The sequence below is a fragment of the Natator depressus genome, chromosome 10, assembly GCF_965152275.1.
Source record: "Natator depressus isolate rNatDep1 chromosome 10, rNatDep2.hap1, whole genome shotgun sequence".
NCBI classification, from domain to species: domain Eukaryota; kingdom Metazoa; phylum Chordata; order Testudines; family Cheloniidae; genus Natator; species Natator depressus.
In genome coordinates this window covers 49,093,113-49,109,218 of record NC_134243.1, presented here as the reverse complement: position 1 = coordinate 49,109,218, position 16,106 = coordinate 49,093,113, and the positions used below count along the sequence as shown (strand labels likewise).

The 16,106-nt window shown below is 37.2% G+C and overlaps 1 protein-coding gene across 4 annotated transcripts in view; it reads right to left on the bottom strand.

The window, feature by feature from the left end:
* SCAPER (S-phase cyclin A associated protein in the ER) overlaps positions 1–16,106 on the bottom strand; it is a 358,776-nt gene that overhangs the window by 55,090 nt on the left and 287,580 nt on the right. For all 4 annotated transcript variants that reach the window (XM_074966056.1, XM_074966057.1, XM_074966059.1 and 1 more), the window contains exons 27-28: positions 11,849–12,078; positions 4,727–4,882 (exon numbers count right to left, since the gene is read on the bottom strand). In XM_074966056.1, the coding sequence (XP_074822157.1) occupies positions 4,727–4,882; positions 11,849–12,078 (386 nt within the window). The remainder of the gene's footprint in view (positions 1–4,726; positions 4,883–11,848; positions 12,079–16,106) is intronic.

The following is a 16,106-nucleotide window of genomic DNA, read 5'->3' as shown; positions in this document are numbered from 1 at the left end:
ACTACTGCAAACCTTCCTGAAATACCATTCGGCTACTTGATTAGTGGACTGATGACAGCATTTTGCCCTAAAAAAAGTTACTCCTACCTTTCTCTTCCAACATGCACAATTTTTTCCTGAGAGCGTAAGGAAAAGCTGATTTTAGTTATTTTATCATCAAGTGGGGTGTATTTATACCTGCCTACTGTATTTTCCACTCCATGCATCTGATGAAGTGGGTTTTAGCCCACAAAAGCTTATGCCCAAATAAATTTGTTAGTCTCTAAGGTGCCACAAGGACTCCTCGTTGTTTTTGCTGATACAGACTAACATGGCTGCCACGCTACAATAGTAACAAAGTATAGAAGGTCTTGGAAAAAATTTTGAAGGAGAAAGTAGTTAAGGACATTGAGGTCAATGGTAATTGGGACAAAATCCAACATGGTTTTACAAAAGGTAGATCGTGCCAAACCAACCTGATCTCCTTCTTTGAGAAGGTAACAGATTTTTTAGACAAAGGAAATGCAGTGGATCTAATTTATCTCGATTTCAGTAAGGCATTTGATACGGTTCCACATGGGGTATTATTAGCTAAATTGGAAAAGATGGGGATCAACATGAAAATTGAAAGGTGGATAAAGAACTGGTTAAAGGGGAGACTACAATGGTTCACACTGAAAGGTAAACTGTCATGCTGGAAGGAGGTTACTAGTGGAGTTCCTCAGGGATCGGTTTTGGGACCAATCTTATTTAATCTTTTTATTACTGACCTTGGCACAAAAAGTGGGAACGTGCTAATAAAGTTTGCAGATGACACAAAGCTGGGAGGCATTGCCAATACAGAGAAGGACCGGGATATCATACAGGAAGATCTGAATGACCTTGTAAACTGGAGTAATAGTAATAGTATGAAATGTAATAGTGAAGAGTGCAAGTTCATGCATTTAGGGATTAACAAGAAGAATTTTGGTTACAAGCTGCGGACGTATCACTTGGAAGTAACAGAGGAGGAGGACGACCTCGGAGTATTGGTTGATCACAGGATGACTATGAGCCGCCAATGTGATATGGCTGTGAAAAAGCTAATGTGGTCTTGGGATGCATCAGGTGAGGTATTTCCACTAGAGATAAGGAGGTGTTAGTACCGTTATATAAGGCACTAGTGAGACCTCACCTGGAATATTGTGTGCAGTTCTGGTCTCCCATGTTTAAGAAGGATGAATTCAAACTGGAACAGGTACATAGAAGGGCGACTAGGATGATCCAAGGAATGGAAAGCCTGTCTTATGAAACAAGTCTCAAAGAGCTTGGCTTGTTTAGCCTAACCAAAAGAAGGCTGAGGGGAGATATGATTGCTCTCTATAAATTTATCAGAGGGATAAATACCATGGAGGGAGAGGAATTATTTAAGCTCAGTACCAATGTGGACACAAGAACTAATGGATATAAACTGGCCATCAGGAAGTTTAGACTTGAAATTAGACAAAGGTTTCTAACCATCAGAGGAGTGAAGTTCTGAAACAGCCTTTCAAGGAGAGCAGTGGGGGCAAAAAACATATCTGGCTTCAAGACTAAGCTTGATAAATTTATGGAGGGGATGGTATGATGGGATAGCCTAATTTTGGCAATTAATTGATCTTTGACTATTAGTGGTAAATATGCCCAATCGCCTGTGATGGGATGTTAGATGGGGTGGGATCTGAGTTAGTACAGAGAATGCTTTCCTGGGTGTCTGGCTGGTGAGTCTTGCCCACATGCTCAGGGTTTAGCTGATGGCCATATTTGGGGTTGGGAAGGAATTTTCCTCCAGGGCAGATTGGCAGAGGCCCTGGAGTTTTTTCACCTTCCTCTGCAGCGTGGGGCACGGGATGCCTGCTGGAGGATTCTCTGCACCTTGAAGTCTGTAAACCACGATTTAAGGACTTCAATAGCTCAGACATAGGTTAGGGGTTTATTACAGGAGTGAGTGGGTAAGATTCTATGGCCTGCGTTGTGCAGGAGGTCAGACTAGACGATCATAATGGTCCCTTCTGTCCTTAAAGTCTATGATTCTAATACTCTATTATATTGTATTTAGGTTCTTATACTGCAAAATAACACCATACACAAGTATACATTGGCACAATGTGCAAACCAATCTAAAATGACTCCAATATTGATAATATATATATTAAATAAATATTCAAGTATTATGTATCATATATTAAAAGTATGATAAAATTTTTTAAAACCCTGAATTTGTACTAATGGTTACTACTATGAATGCTATAGTTATAGCTATATAAGGTTGTATAATAATGGTCACAATAAAAACCTGCTTGGATATAGTCAAAACTTTCTGGAAAAAAATTCATATTAACCTGAACCTTTCCATGACTGATCTCATTACGAATACTGTATATTATTATGTTGGTTTTAGTCCACACACTATGTTATGGCTCAAAATTAGCATGTGATTTCAATAACCCTTGTTCACATAATTATTTTATATTATATTTAGCACTGCTACTTGAAAGTGAGAAATTTTAAATACAAAGATCTCATATAAAGGTTAAGCATTTTTTGCATTTGTATACAGTGACAGGTCAAGTGACCCATGATCCGATACAGGATCAAAGCTCCATGGTCCTGAAGTACCCAACTGACCTCTGCCAGAGACTCTTCCTGCAGCAGGGAAAGGCTCCTGCTGCAGGGAAGCAATGGGACACTACACAGCAAAAAACAGCAGTGTAGATGAGAAGGCATGGCTTGGGTGAGTAAAGAACTGTGTAGGGTATGTACTCGGGTACATATCCACACCCTTCAGCATGTCTGTATTATATTTGCCCAAGCCTTGCCTCACTGTTTACACTGTTATTTATACCCTTATACAGGGGCTACTTGTGTATGTCCTCTACACACCATCGAAAAAACATGCAGTGTAGAATAGATGTACCTATGGTATGACATGAGGACAGCGACGGTCTCTCAGGTAGGAAGTTCCCAACCCATTCCCATTGATTTCTTTGGTGTAAGACAGGGGTTCTCAACCTTTTTGTTTTTGCAGCCCCGCTAACATGCTATAAAAGCTCCACGGCCCACATGTGCCACAACTGTTTTTCTGCATGTAAAAGCCAGCCTGGTAGCAAGCAGGGGTAGCAAGCAGGGCAATTGCCCAGGGCCCCACGCCACAGGGGGCCTTGTGAAGCTAAGCTGCTCAGGCTTCAGCTTGAGGCCCAGTTGGCAGGGCTTGAGACACTGGGGCTTTGGCTTTCTGCCCTGGCCCTCAGTGAGTCTTGCCCTGCTTGGCAGATTGCCTGAAACCTGCTCGCAGACCCCCAAGGGACTTCGGACCCCTGGTTGAGAACTGCTGGTGTAAGAGATCAAGCCATAGTACCTAATTATCAGAAAAAAGACACACATTTGAGACGATTATTAATATTTTCAACAGCTGATCTTTGATACATATCACAGGATGTTTTGGAAACTATGATATCTCATCTACTTGATGTTCTGGACCTGCTACAAGGTACATATTTTCCTGAAAGAGGTATTTGCATAGCTTCCCACTATTCTAAGATACAGTATTTTCTAATTCTTTTTGGGAAGGATATGCCTGTTTTAGAAATTCCAAATAGTATGTCACTTACTCTTGTGGCTAGAGTAATTTTTTTGCTAAGAGAAGGGTGATTCTTTAGTATCTATTTGACTTTTGGCAATATTGTGTTGAAAGTGCAAAATGACAACTTGGCAGCCCACAGGAAGAGACTAGAAGACAAATTTCATTAAGTCTCGATGGTCTTTATGGAATAATATTTGCAGTTACAGCCCTTTTTCTTGGTCCTGGGACTCCTACTTATCAGAAATTACAGCCACCTAGAGCTTTGTTTCATATTTTGTGTTTTACTGACTCATGTTTGTTTTTCATGACTAATGTTACCTTTCCCTTTCAGGAATTAAGTTCCCCCTGCAGCAGTGTTGTTGTTTTTTTTCTCTTCTTCCTTATCTACGTTTGCATGCTATGGTTAACTTTTCCCCATGTTATTAACAAAATAATTGCATAATATTAGTTAACAAGAATGTTTTAAAAATATTCTACAATGATAAAGGAAAACAAGCATTTGCTCCTTTCATCACTCCCTTATAAAAATTTAAGTGTAACCTAAAATCTAGCTTATTTATTATGTGGCCAATGTATTTATTTTACAAGTAAAATTCATTATTCAAATGATCCTGTCCATGTACAATCCTGAACCTTTAAAATCCCTACTGTCCTGCAGGATGAATTCCACTGAATGAGTACCTACAAAAAAAAAATCACTTCCCTCTTGCATTTGGAACTTTAAAGTACAGAGACTGAATTAGACCATACAAGAAATAAATTACTTAACAGTTGAGTTTAGCTGCTAAGAAAACATATATTGAAACCCTCAGGACTGATTACTTAAAATTACTAGTCATGAAACATTTTCTGTGATGATGAGTAAAGGAGACAAAGTTTGTAATTCGGATAAATTACTTACTATTAGGATGGTTGCAGATAACTGAATATAGTTGTACAGCCAAAATGTGGACACAGTGAACTTTTGATACCAGCATCTTTACCAACCCTGGTTAAACTAAAAACAGTTCTACTCTAGAACTTCACCTAGACTTTTCAGTTCCACATGAGAAGGATATACTTGTGGCCACAAAGGTTGCTGCTTTTCAGATGCTTAAAGAAAAGGTGAAAGAGCAGATCAGAAATGATAATAGCAAGCACGCTTACCTTCCATTGACAGCAAAACAGAGCTGACACATTCCATGTAACACTGCTGTAGCATTTTGCAGAAAAGTAGCTATTTTTGAATTGTCATCAACAGGACCTTGGACGGAGAGGAAACAGCAGCATAATTTGTCTATCAATCCTATATTCACCACATAACTAGAAATGGAGGGAAAAAACATTGCATTAAGATATGGCACCCTGCCAGTTTCAATGAATTTTTTTTTTTAGTATTATCATTATCAATGTCAACTTGAATAAAAAACAGGTTTTGAATTCACAAATATACAAATATAAAAGGTTAAATAAAGTACCTCAAACTGCAATAATCTTAGATTTGGCCCTCTATAGCTATAGAAATTTTTGTTAAGAGATCTGTCTATCTTAGGGTAATTTCTGTTATATTTTACAAGTAAGATGAATGAATATGTTTATTTTACAAGACTCTTAGAAGGACAGTGGAATTTTGCCATAGTTAAATGATTTATAATAATCTCTATATTTTTGCAGTAGTATGATTTTTTTTTAACATGAAGAGAAAAAGTTCCCAGAACACAACAACACAAGAATGAGATGATGTTATCCAGATGCAATCTTATTACAACATAAACCAGCAATGACTACTGTATATACTCTTTTTTTTTATAGACAACAATTAACTGACTAACAAATAACAATTAGGTAACAGCTTTCTATGGTTAGATGACTTTTTTTATTGTGGTAGCTAAAACTCTGGTCTAGGCCCTGATCATCTCATATCTCATCATTTCTGGCTGCAGCTGCTGCCATCTTGCCTCCTTCCACTCCATTCAAAGTGCTGCTCCCCAGATCATCTCCCCAGATATATCACCCCACTCTTAAACCCCCTCCCCAAGAGCTGCAGGGCTAGAAATCAGACTTTTTTCCAAAGTTCACACAGCTGACAGACAGCTACTGGAAACAATATAAGTAATTATGAATAAAAGTTCATTGTGTACAAAGTAGGAATCTCATTGCAGTATTAAAAGACCATTTAAAATCTTATTAAAAAAAGACTGAAGATTATTAGTTACACTTGACTGTTCAGGTAAGTTTGTGAAAAGTTGTAAGTATTAGATGTCTTGTAGATTTCTGATCTAAGCAATTGATGTTCACTATACAGGTCGTAAACATGCTCTCCAACATTGGCAGGCAAATACCAAGAAGATAGCTAGGGAGTTAGATGTTTAAAATGCTGAGAGCTGTCTATCTCTGAGCAGCAGGAGGGGAAGGAGATGAACAGGAGATGAACTGAAGTTAATAATGACAAATGATTATCAAAGGTACACATTTTCTGGTCAATGTTATTCTTCCTTTTTCTCCAAGGAAATCTCTATGTTCTTATTGGCACTCCAAGGATCCCTCCATCTCCCCTTTAGTTTACTGCCCAACCTTGATGCAACGTGCTGTAAGCTATAATAGTTCTGACAGAGAAGAAATGGAGGAAACTCTTCCCAGTCTATTTGTGCCATTCCTTAATGGGCTTTGGGGGCAACAAGAGAGATATAAAGCACTCTCCCCCCACAGGAACTAAGCATACAGCTGAGTAGAGTTACAAAGCTTTGCTTTCCCTCCCCTTTTCCTTTTAGTTAGAAATTTTTGCCATGGTAGAGTAGTTCCAGTATCTCTGCTCAGCCTAGCTGCTCTCGCGGTACACAGACTGCGTTGCAGTTAGTTGATGCTGCTTATGCCGTGCACATTAACTTTTCCCATAGAGTTGCAAATATTTTCAGTGAAACTTTTTTTTAGTCAAACATCTTAGTTTAAATATCTCCAAAAGGAAACATGATAAAGTGGCGAGGAGGTGAAAGACTCTTAATAATATTAATTTATCTGTTTGTGGCTAATTTAAAACACCCACTCCTCTCCTTTTTCCTAATTGCACTATTACTCTGTCACCATGCCTTTCATTCCCCTGTTAGAATCAGATCCCTTAAAGTGCCCCAGGTGAAGGGCCTAGTCTGATTCTCATGTATCTTCTTAGCTCTGGGGTATGCCTGTGCTTGGCCCTGTCCGTTTCAGATGTCAGTGCAGTACAAAATATCAATAAGCAGACCTCCCACCCTCTCATTCAGATATGGGGAGAATACAACATCCTGAAATTTCACACTCTTTGAAAACCTGTTTGGGAAGGGGGAGGGGCTACATGTGAACAATAAAGTTTTAGAGGTCACTGGTATCTATGACAACTGTTTGTTTTGCCTTCCTCCTACAGCTGTCCTCTTAGATTTTTATCAGTCAACAGTATACCAGGCTTAAAAAAAAAGTTTTAAAATGCAGTAATTATAAAATGTAAGTACAAGGGGTTTAAGACTAAAAAAAGTATTTACTTTGCTCTCTTATGTTATCTTTGCCATGCTTTTGTAAGTATTCAACTCCTGTAGTGGCGTAAAAACATTCTTGATAATTTTTATATATTTAGGACATTACTTCATTTGCAAAACCAGTTCATAAACCAGCATTTTGCAAGAGAAATGTCAATTTCCTACCCTAGTTAAGACACTAAACTAATGAACAGTAAAGAATGAGAATGACATAGAAATGGCAGGTGGTGGGATTCTGGATTTAGTGAAGTAGATACTTTCTGATGGTTAATTGCTAAAAATAGAAAGCCAAGATTTAGGATAAGAAAAAAGCGGAGCAGCTGGATTAACCCTTTGAATGCTACATATATCATGTATGTTCACTGTCCATGAGGTTTCTGGGGTGCCTACCCTACTTGTGGGAAACTTTAATAGTATAGTCTAATAGTACATCTATGGTTTAAGGAGGCAGCATTGCTCAATGGATAGGAGACAGGACAAGGAGCAAGAAAAAAATTTGGTAAAGTTCATATAAAACAGGAAGACCTTAAAGAAACTATGGGCAGCTGAGAGTCTGTCTGGGTTCAAGTGAAAGAAAACAGGTAGACTAGAAACTTGCTACACGTAACTTCTCAAATAACTAATCTGTAGAAAATAACAAACCCAAAAAGAGTTGTAAAAAGAAAAATAATAATGAGATATTTCAAGTACCTAGGAAACACTAAATGAAGTGATACATTCAAGAAATAAGTACCTGAGTGATTTAGTCTATAAAGTCTTTGAACAGAACCAACAAAAGTAAAAACTAGTACAGACTGTGTATAATCAACCTGTGGAATTCAGTGTCACAGAAGGTCATTGAGTTAAACACTGTGGCTGGATTTTATAAAGGGCTGGATAATTACATAAGTATTAACATCGTTTGTAGCTATGTAGGCTAACCTAACGACAATCAATTCTCATCCTTCAGGGTGAGAAAAGATCTGCAGGAGTCAGAAAAGAATTTTCCCCCTTATGTTAAGCATTGCACAAGTAAGTAGGTGTATTTTTTATTTCTATGGCTTCCTTTGCATCCTGAGGGATTAACTATTGCAGGAGGTAAGATTTCTGATTAAACAGATCAATGGCCTGATTTGACATCACAAATTCTATGTTCTTAAAATGTAAAAGGAAAGAAAGCAAGCAATTACTCACTTCATTCTGAGAAACAGAAAGAACAAAATCACCGATGTAAAGATGAGAAAACATCGTATGCCTTTGATAGTGATATATGACATTATGACTGAATTGAAATTAAAAACGGGGTCATTCTATATAATCTATAGTGTGTGTGTATGCGCATTTATGTAACACACACAAACTATGTTAAAAAACATTATTAAGGTTTCAAAAGCTTTAAAATGCCAGAATCCCCCAGGTCTGGCTCTTGTCCCCTTTGCTTTCCATTCAGGCAGCTTTCTCCTCTCTTCCTGCCCATCAGTAGAGGGGGCTTTAAGAGAACAGGCGAGACAGGCTCTCCTACTCTTTGTTCTGGTGCCCAGCTCTGGCACAGCCCCAGCAGCCCAGAGCGGCAACTACAGGGAACGTCCTGCTCAGTCCCCTGTTGCCTCAGGCTGGGGCATGCCCAGTGCAGACAGAATGTTCAGAGAATTAAGCTGCAAAGTTCTAGCAAGCTGCTATAGAGCATGGGCAAGCTACAATTTTTCAAAGGTTGCCCACCTGCCAAATTTCAAGTCGCTGCACCAAAGGAAGGGGGCACCAGAACTTCCCAAAGAAAAGATTGCCAGAATATTTTAACATGGTCAAAACAACACATTTTCCCCATACCACTTTCTTGGAAATGGCTGAACCATTTGGGCTGAAATTTTCCAGAACAATTCAGCATGTGACAGATACCTGGTATGGAAAATATCAACCCAAATGGTTCAAGTATGGCACAGTTATAAGCAATTTAAAGCAGGGTCTTATATTGGGATGTGTCAGGCAACCTTAGTAATAACAGACGGTGATACCAACCACCCTAAAATATGGTTTGTGTGGGTATATATTTATACCTACCCCCCCCACACAAATATGTATGTGTAAATATGTACATATTTGTGTTTTAGCACATGGAATTATGAGAAAAAAGAGAAATGATTACTGAAATTAAATAGGATAAAACAACTGAGGGCAAGGAAATAAAAAGCAAAAGGAAAGTGCAGAAAGATAAATTATTGTCGACCCAAATGTTGTGTGTGCCAATAAATATACTAGGTGTAAAAAAGGTCAGTGGAGATGAACAAGGAAGTGCAAAGAGTAATTAAGGGTGAGAAAGAGTTATATTATGAAATATCATATATAAAATGCAAGGTATAGAGAAAGTCTGCCACGAACACACATTAAAGTAAAGTGTACTAAAACTGAAAAAATATTGAAGAGGAGAATGAAAACAAAATTGCATATGAAGAGTTTAAGATAAATCACAATTTTTTCAAGTGCATAAGGAACAAGAGGTCAGTGGTGGAGACAAGCAGGCTCTGTGAGATGAAAAAGGTAATTTATTAACTAAAGAGGTAGGCCTTAATGAAAAATTAAATGTATCCTTTGCCTCATGTGCTCACAAAAAAGGTTAAAAGACAGATGCTCAGAACAAATTCCCCAAGGGAGAAAAAAATATAAGAAGAAATCAGGGTCTTGGCAGAAGAAGAGACCATGAAATTAGAAGATCTGTAGACTGTTAAAATCTAGGCCCACACAGGGTCTATTCCAAAAGAGAAAGAGATAGGATACCCATTAGCAAATTGATCTGAAACCTCTATGGAAACATAAGAGGTACTGGACTTGGAGGAGACTAATGTAACACTATGATCTGAGAAGAGATTTATGAAGATCTAGAAAAGTACAGACCTGAGGGAGACATAATGAAACCAGTAACCAGGGACTACCTAGCGAGACATCAAGAATGTTATGGTTTAATTGAGGCTAGTCAATAATCAGCCTGGATTTTCAAAAAGATGATCACACCTGGCGTACCTCATAGAGTTGAAAAAGTAAAATGGAATTAAATAATGTCCTTAGCTTACCCCAATGCTATCTAATTATTAAGGGTCCAACCCTATCTGTCCTTGACTCCCACTGAAAACAGTGAGAATTGAGAGTGCTTGCCACCTGGCAGGAGTGGGTTCTAAAACAGCTTTTTATATAGTAACATACCAAAGGCTAATCCTGTTAAAGTTCACTAAGGGAGTGTCCTGAGTAAGTAAAGAATTCCTTAGATATCAAAGAGAAGAAATTAGGAATAATGACTACCCAAGATGGAAGGAGGTGAGTAGTTGAGTGCAACAAGGATTAATATTAGGACTAATTAGAACACTTTATTTAATAACTTAGAAGAACGAACATATAGCATTGTGATGAAACTTGCTAATAATACTAAGAAAGAATGTGTGAATCAACAGAAAGAAGAAGGGCAGGATAGTTCAGAATAACATGGATAGACTCTGTGTGTGGATGAATCAGGAACTTTTGAAAGTAAATGTAGATAAATATGAAGTGATGACAGTAAGAACAAAAAGTTCAATGAAGAACAATGTATTGTACCTGTAACGATTGTATAGTCAGTATTAAAAGAGATAAATATGGGACTTCAGTGCTTTTGCCCAGTAAAAGAAAGGCAAATCATACTGTATATTAAAAAAGAAAAGCAACACTATTGATCTCTAAGTCTCCTATTGTCTTATCTGTGTCTGTTTTTATACTGTAAACTCTTATAGCCAGGGACTGCGTTTATGTTGTGTTTTGTATACTGTTGGGAATCAAAAAATATTATATAAAAATAATGTAAGGATCCGTATACAGAGTTGCTAACTATGGACTAGAGGACCTTTTACTGTGCAAAATTCTGGTCACCTTTATTTAAGAAAAAATGTCACAAAGAACAGTCAATCAGATAATACAAGGATTCCCACTGACATAAAGGAAACATGTATATGCAAAGGCAGAATTCTGGCAGTGTTAATCCAACACAGTTAAACAAACTAGTGGACTGATCCTGTGAGGTGCTTTAAGCCTACATGATTAAAAAAAAAAAAAAAAGAAGAAAGAAGAAGAAAAAAGAAGACATTTCACACAACGCTGAGAGACACAAATTTCTACAGGGAATAAAAGACAAATGCTAAAGTGTATAATGTAAATTACTAGCAAATACAGGAATAATTCATACATGAAAGAAAGATATGGAAAGTCCTACCACTTACTTTCTTTCTGTACTGTAGCGAGTACTTAATATATAGAAACAATAATCAAGAGCAGCAATTAAGAGCAAATAGTAGCATTTTTCAAAAAGAGATTTATCATAATTTGGAGAATATTTTATATTCTCCATGAAAACTTGTTCTGACTTTCTGTACATTAGTTGCCTTTATTCTATGTTTATTGACAGTGATATTATTGCAGTAAATTTTACTTACTCCTGTGTCAATAAGGAGGTATTTTGTGGTTGGGGAGAGAGTTGGGGAACTTCTCCACATCAGAAGAGAAAGTTGGACAATCACAGGGCCAAATTTTTCACTTAGATAAAGGCACAAATCTCTATGGACTTCAGTGTACATGTATATTTGAGGTCAGAATTTGTCCCATAGTTTTCTGAAAGAGCATTTTTGCTTGAAAACAGATATATAGCCTTTGAGTGGTCTTCTGAACCATACATAGGTGTTAGTCTTATTGAGTTAGGGTTCAGAGGAGCTTATTACCATTGCTAGTTTCTGCAATTTCCTTTTACTAAAATAAAAACAAAGTTTAAAGATATTTCATCAGTTCTTACCTGATCAGGTCCTGAACCCTGGTGTTAAAGGCCTCAACTTTTGAGGGCTTGTTTTTCACTTCTTGTATTATTTTGGGTGCAGTGGGCTGATTGTTTACATCTGGTAGACTGGAAATCAGACACCTAAAGACCACAGCAATGATTCTGAGAAGTCCAGTTGTTAAGCCTTCAAATACTTGCTTATTTGCACTTCTTCCTAATATTGCATTATATTCATCTGGAACACAAACCTGCATAAAGAGATACAATAAACACATTTCCATAAAATATGTGAAATTCAACTAAAGAGACTATTGTCGTTCTCCTAAAAATATATTTTTAATTAATGCATGCAGTGAAACAATCATAAAAGCCCGATGGAATACACAAATATGCATTAGAACCATAAATAATATCAGAGGAAACAATATTCCAGCATTATTGATGAACATTAAAATGCAATACTGCATCCTTTATTAGGCAGATTGCTATAAGATTACATTTCTCCATCTTCCATTTCCAGTGAATGCCATTTGAAACCTCTAACAATTATAATGCGTGCAAAATGCATGCGTAGAATGTGTCCTAATGGATAAAAATGAAGGAATTCCTAAATAGAATTCAGTGTATATGAACTTAAAAGAGAAACCTTATAGAAAGGGAGTACTTAACTAACTATATAAACATATTATTATTAATTATTATGTATAGATAAGGTCTTATGATGATTCACTGGCAAAAACAAAAATATTTTCAATATAACTGATAAATTATAAGGTAAACAAACTAATTGGATGGCTCACTGACTCCTCGATTAGTACCTTGTTTTATCATGTGAAAGACCCAAATTAAATCTTTGGGTCTGATCTTTTGCTTCTCAGGCTGCATGAAGCTTGGAATGTTACAGAGGCATCACCAGTGCTCCTTTGTGGAAACTGTACCTTTTGCTACTCTGATGATCCATCTGCCTGACTTTGCAAAAGTATTGATATTCTACAGTGATAATGCCACCCACCTCTCCTTGCCCAGAAAGAAGAATGCTATGACAATAGTGATGAGTGTATATTTAACAAAATCGATGGGGGATGGCTAATAGAGAATGACTTGAGTCTTTCTTATATGGTACATACAAGCGAGCCTTTTGATAGAAAATGCAACATACTTAGTAATCTATGTGAATGATCAAACATCAAGATCAAATCTGCTATGGACTTTTCTCCAGGAGTAACAAAGAGGCACCAGAAATGATTGAAAGACTCTATTTTAATGTAAAAACTGAGTGCACCCTAAATATTTGTTTTTTTGTGAAATTGTTGTCCCAGAAGAACTTTGGAGCCTAAAGAAAAAAACAGATGAAAATGTTATTGATAAGGATGGAACTCAGAAACCAGTGTCAGGAAAAAAAATTAGAATCAGGAGGCTGCACTACCTAACCCTTTGGAAAAGGATATTAGAAGATCTGAGCAGCAGATGTAGGCAACACAAGCCAGAGCCACGGGTGGCCTCATTCTTGTCTCAACTGAAAAGTACCTTGTGGATGAGGAAATAAATTTTCCAGTCAGCAAGAAGGAATCCAATAGTGCTCTCTAGCTTCTGCCTAGCTTAGCACAAAACCAGTACCATTTGCTGTTGATCTCAATGCAAGTAGATTAATCTTCGGCTGGCCCTAGCAAGCATGCCCATCGTTGAGTTACACCACTCATATTGGTCCCACTTCACAGAGTTGAAAGAGAGTTCTCTAGAGAATTTGTTTCTCCTAATAAATGAATGGCTAATGGAAAGTCTAAGAATAACTCAGTCCTACACACAAGCTGCTCTTAGAGGCTATACTGAAGCTAGTGTAAAATAGCTTCTAAACTTTCTAGCATTATCTGCATTCTTCAGATTAGATGAAGGGAAACTGCCAATGCCAGATGAATGACTCACAAAATTGAATACACAAATAAGCTAAACATATCAGAGAGAGAAGTGCTCTTCTTAGGCAAGAGAAACATTCTCAGATACATCTGTATCTCCTTCCTTGATTCATATCTGCCTCTTTTGCCTGTAATCCTGGTGCCAATCTTGACACTTAATGCTCATCTCTTCTTTGAATACCCTCAAAATGCTTTTCTGGGGATGATGCTGATGCTGTGGGTAGAGGGCTGTCACTATGGAAGTAAGAAACTAAAATGAATGAAGATTTCTCCATTCTACTCAATAGACCCAGAAAAATATACAGACATGTCTGTATCACTGCTTGGATTGTGTCATTATTCACATGAATCGTCATTTTAAGTACGGATAAACCTGTAGCTACCATGGACAGGCTTTTGGTAAAAACCTACATCACCATCAGAAAGTAAAGATACTTCCTGTGTAATTTTTGAATTAACGTGTAGAAGCAAGCATCTCAAAGGCCAAGCGCATCAAATCAGAGTTCAGGAAAAAGGCAAAGGGATTGTGGCATTGAAATGATTGAAAGAAAATGATCTGTTTGGAAATCTGTTCAGACTTCCAAAGCCTAGAATGGGCCAAGAAGCTTCCTGATAATATTTAAGAATCAAAAGATAATGGGAAAAGAAATCCTGGCCTCTGTGAGTCATTGTAACAATTTCCATTGATAAAGATTAGGAAATATATCCTAACAGTCACTTATGAGAAGGGTCAATTCAAGGTCATATTAACACGACATGTTGGAATGTCAGAAAGGGAGGAAACGGGCTAATGGTTTTACAAGAGGAGCTAATGACAACCACAATGAACAACAAGGAAAATGTCTCTAATGCAACTGATAGTGTGGTAGCTCCATCTGGGGCTTATTATTTGGTTCAGTCAAACCCAGAAATCTTGGCTGAATCTCGTCTCCTCCATTTTAGCCAAGGTATTATCTTTGTCTTGGTGAAGGGCAAATTAAGTTCTTCACCCTCTAGGCCACCTGGATGAGGCCTAAATTCCTCAATGAAGAATACCTTCTGTTGATTGTAACAGAAGCCAACAACCATGATGTCATCTGAGAAACATAACATGTGGTGCTGCTTTGAAAGCTGTAGACTCTCCCGAGTCACAGCTGTGAAAGCTTATTTTTGCTAGGGAGTAAATCAGCAGCTGGAAGCATCTTACTCTAAAGATGGTAGTAATACCTGGACAGATTTACTACATGTAAAATATGAAGGCTATAATATATATCTATATATAGCTACAGAACTGGGAGCAACTTCTTAGCTAATGTAAACTGTCACAGCTTCACTGAAGTCAATGAGGCTATGATAGTTTATACCAGCTGAAGATTTGCCCCATTATGAGCACTGGAAGTTCCAGGATCTGGTGACAGAAAAAACAAGTAGTGAAGGGAATATGAATGATGTGCCAGCTTTACAGACAGAATCTTGTCACTTTGTGTACATGCATCAAGAAACATGGCTCCTAGCTGGACTCACTGCTTTTAATGGTGCTGATGTCTGCACAGTGCTGTGGTTCTGTAGAAGCAATTTAATGACAGAGAACTTGATCTTTTTCCACCCTGTAATTAATGATCAATACTGTCTGAAGTTTTCTTTCATTCAATTTTAAAATCCTATAGAATTAAAATATGCTGGTGGATTCATAAAATGCTGTTGCTCCATAGTTTAGCCCTGTATAGGTATCTGGGGGGATTTGGTAACACTTAGTGACAAAGAACAACATGCACATTTCTTTATTATTCATTAGCTCTGAGTCTTGTGTTGGTACTTAAAACTCATTGTAATAGTCTGGTTCCTGGTGATGAGCCAAGTCAGCCAGTGAGAACTCTTCAGCTAATTCAAGTTTGACTGAAAAAATACTATGTTGCTCCAGTAATCGACACTGACTAAAATAATTCATGCCTAATGGGTTTGATTCTCTACTAAATAAATGAATAAATTCTCTACTGAAACAGATGGACTGCATTTTAAAATGTGTATACTAGTTTAAATATGGCACCCTTGCACTATGAACACCAAGGGTTAAAATTACTAAGATATACTCTCCATTGCTCGTGCAATTAAGATATAAAATGATGTGCAACCTTTTTCTTAAAAAGATTATTTAGTACTAATATTTTGTATTAGTAGTCTTTCATTTGCTATAATGAACAGCATTTAAGCCAGACTGATCTTGTGTTTTCTTACAGTGTTATACGTCTAAGCTATTGTATTTTCTAAATGCATGGCACTTAGTTACACAAGTCAAAGATTTTATATTAATGTGCTATCTATTTTCACTGGTGTTTTCTATAATAATTATATTATTAATAATTGCAAGATTTGGTTGATTTTTA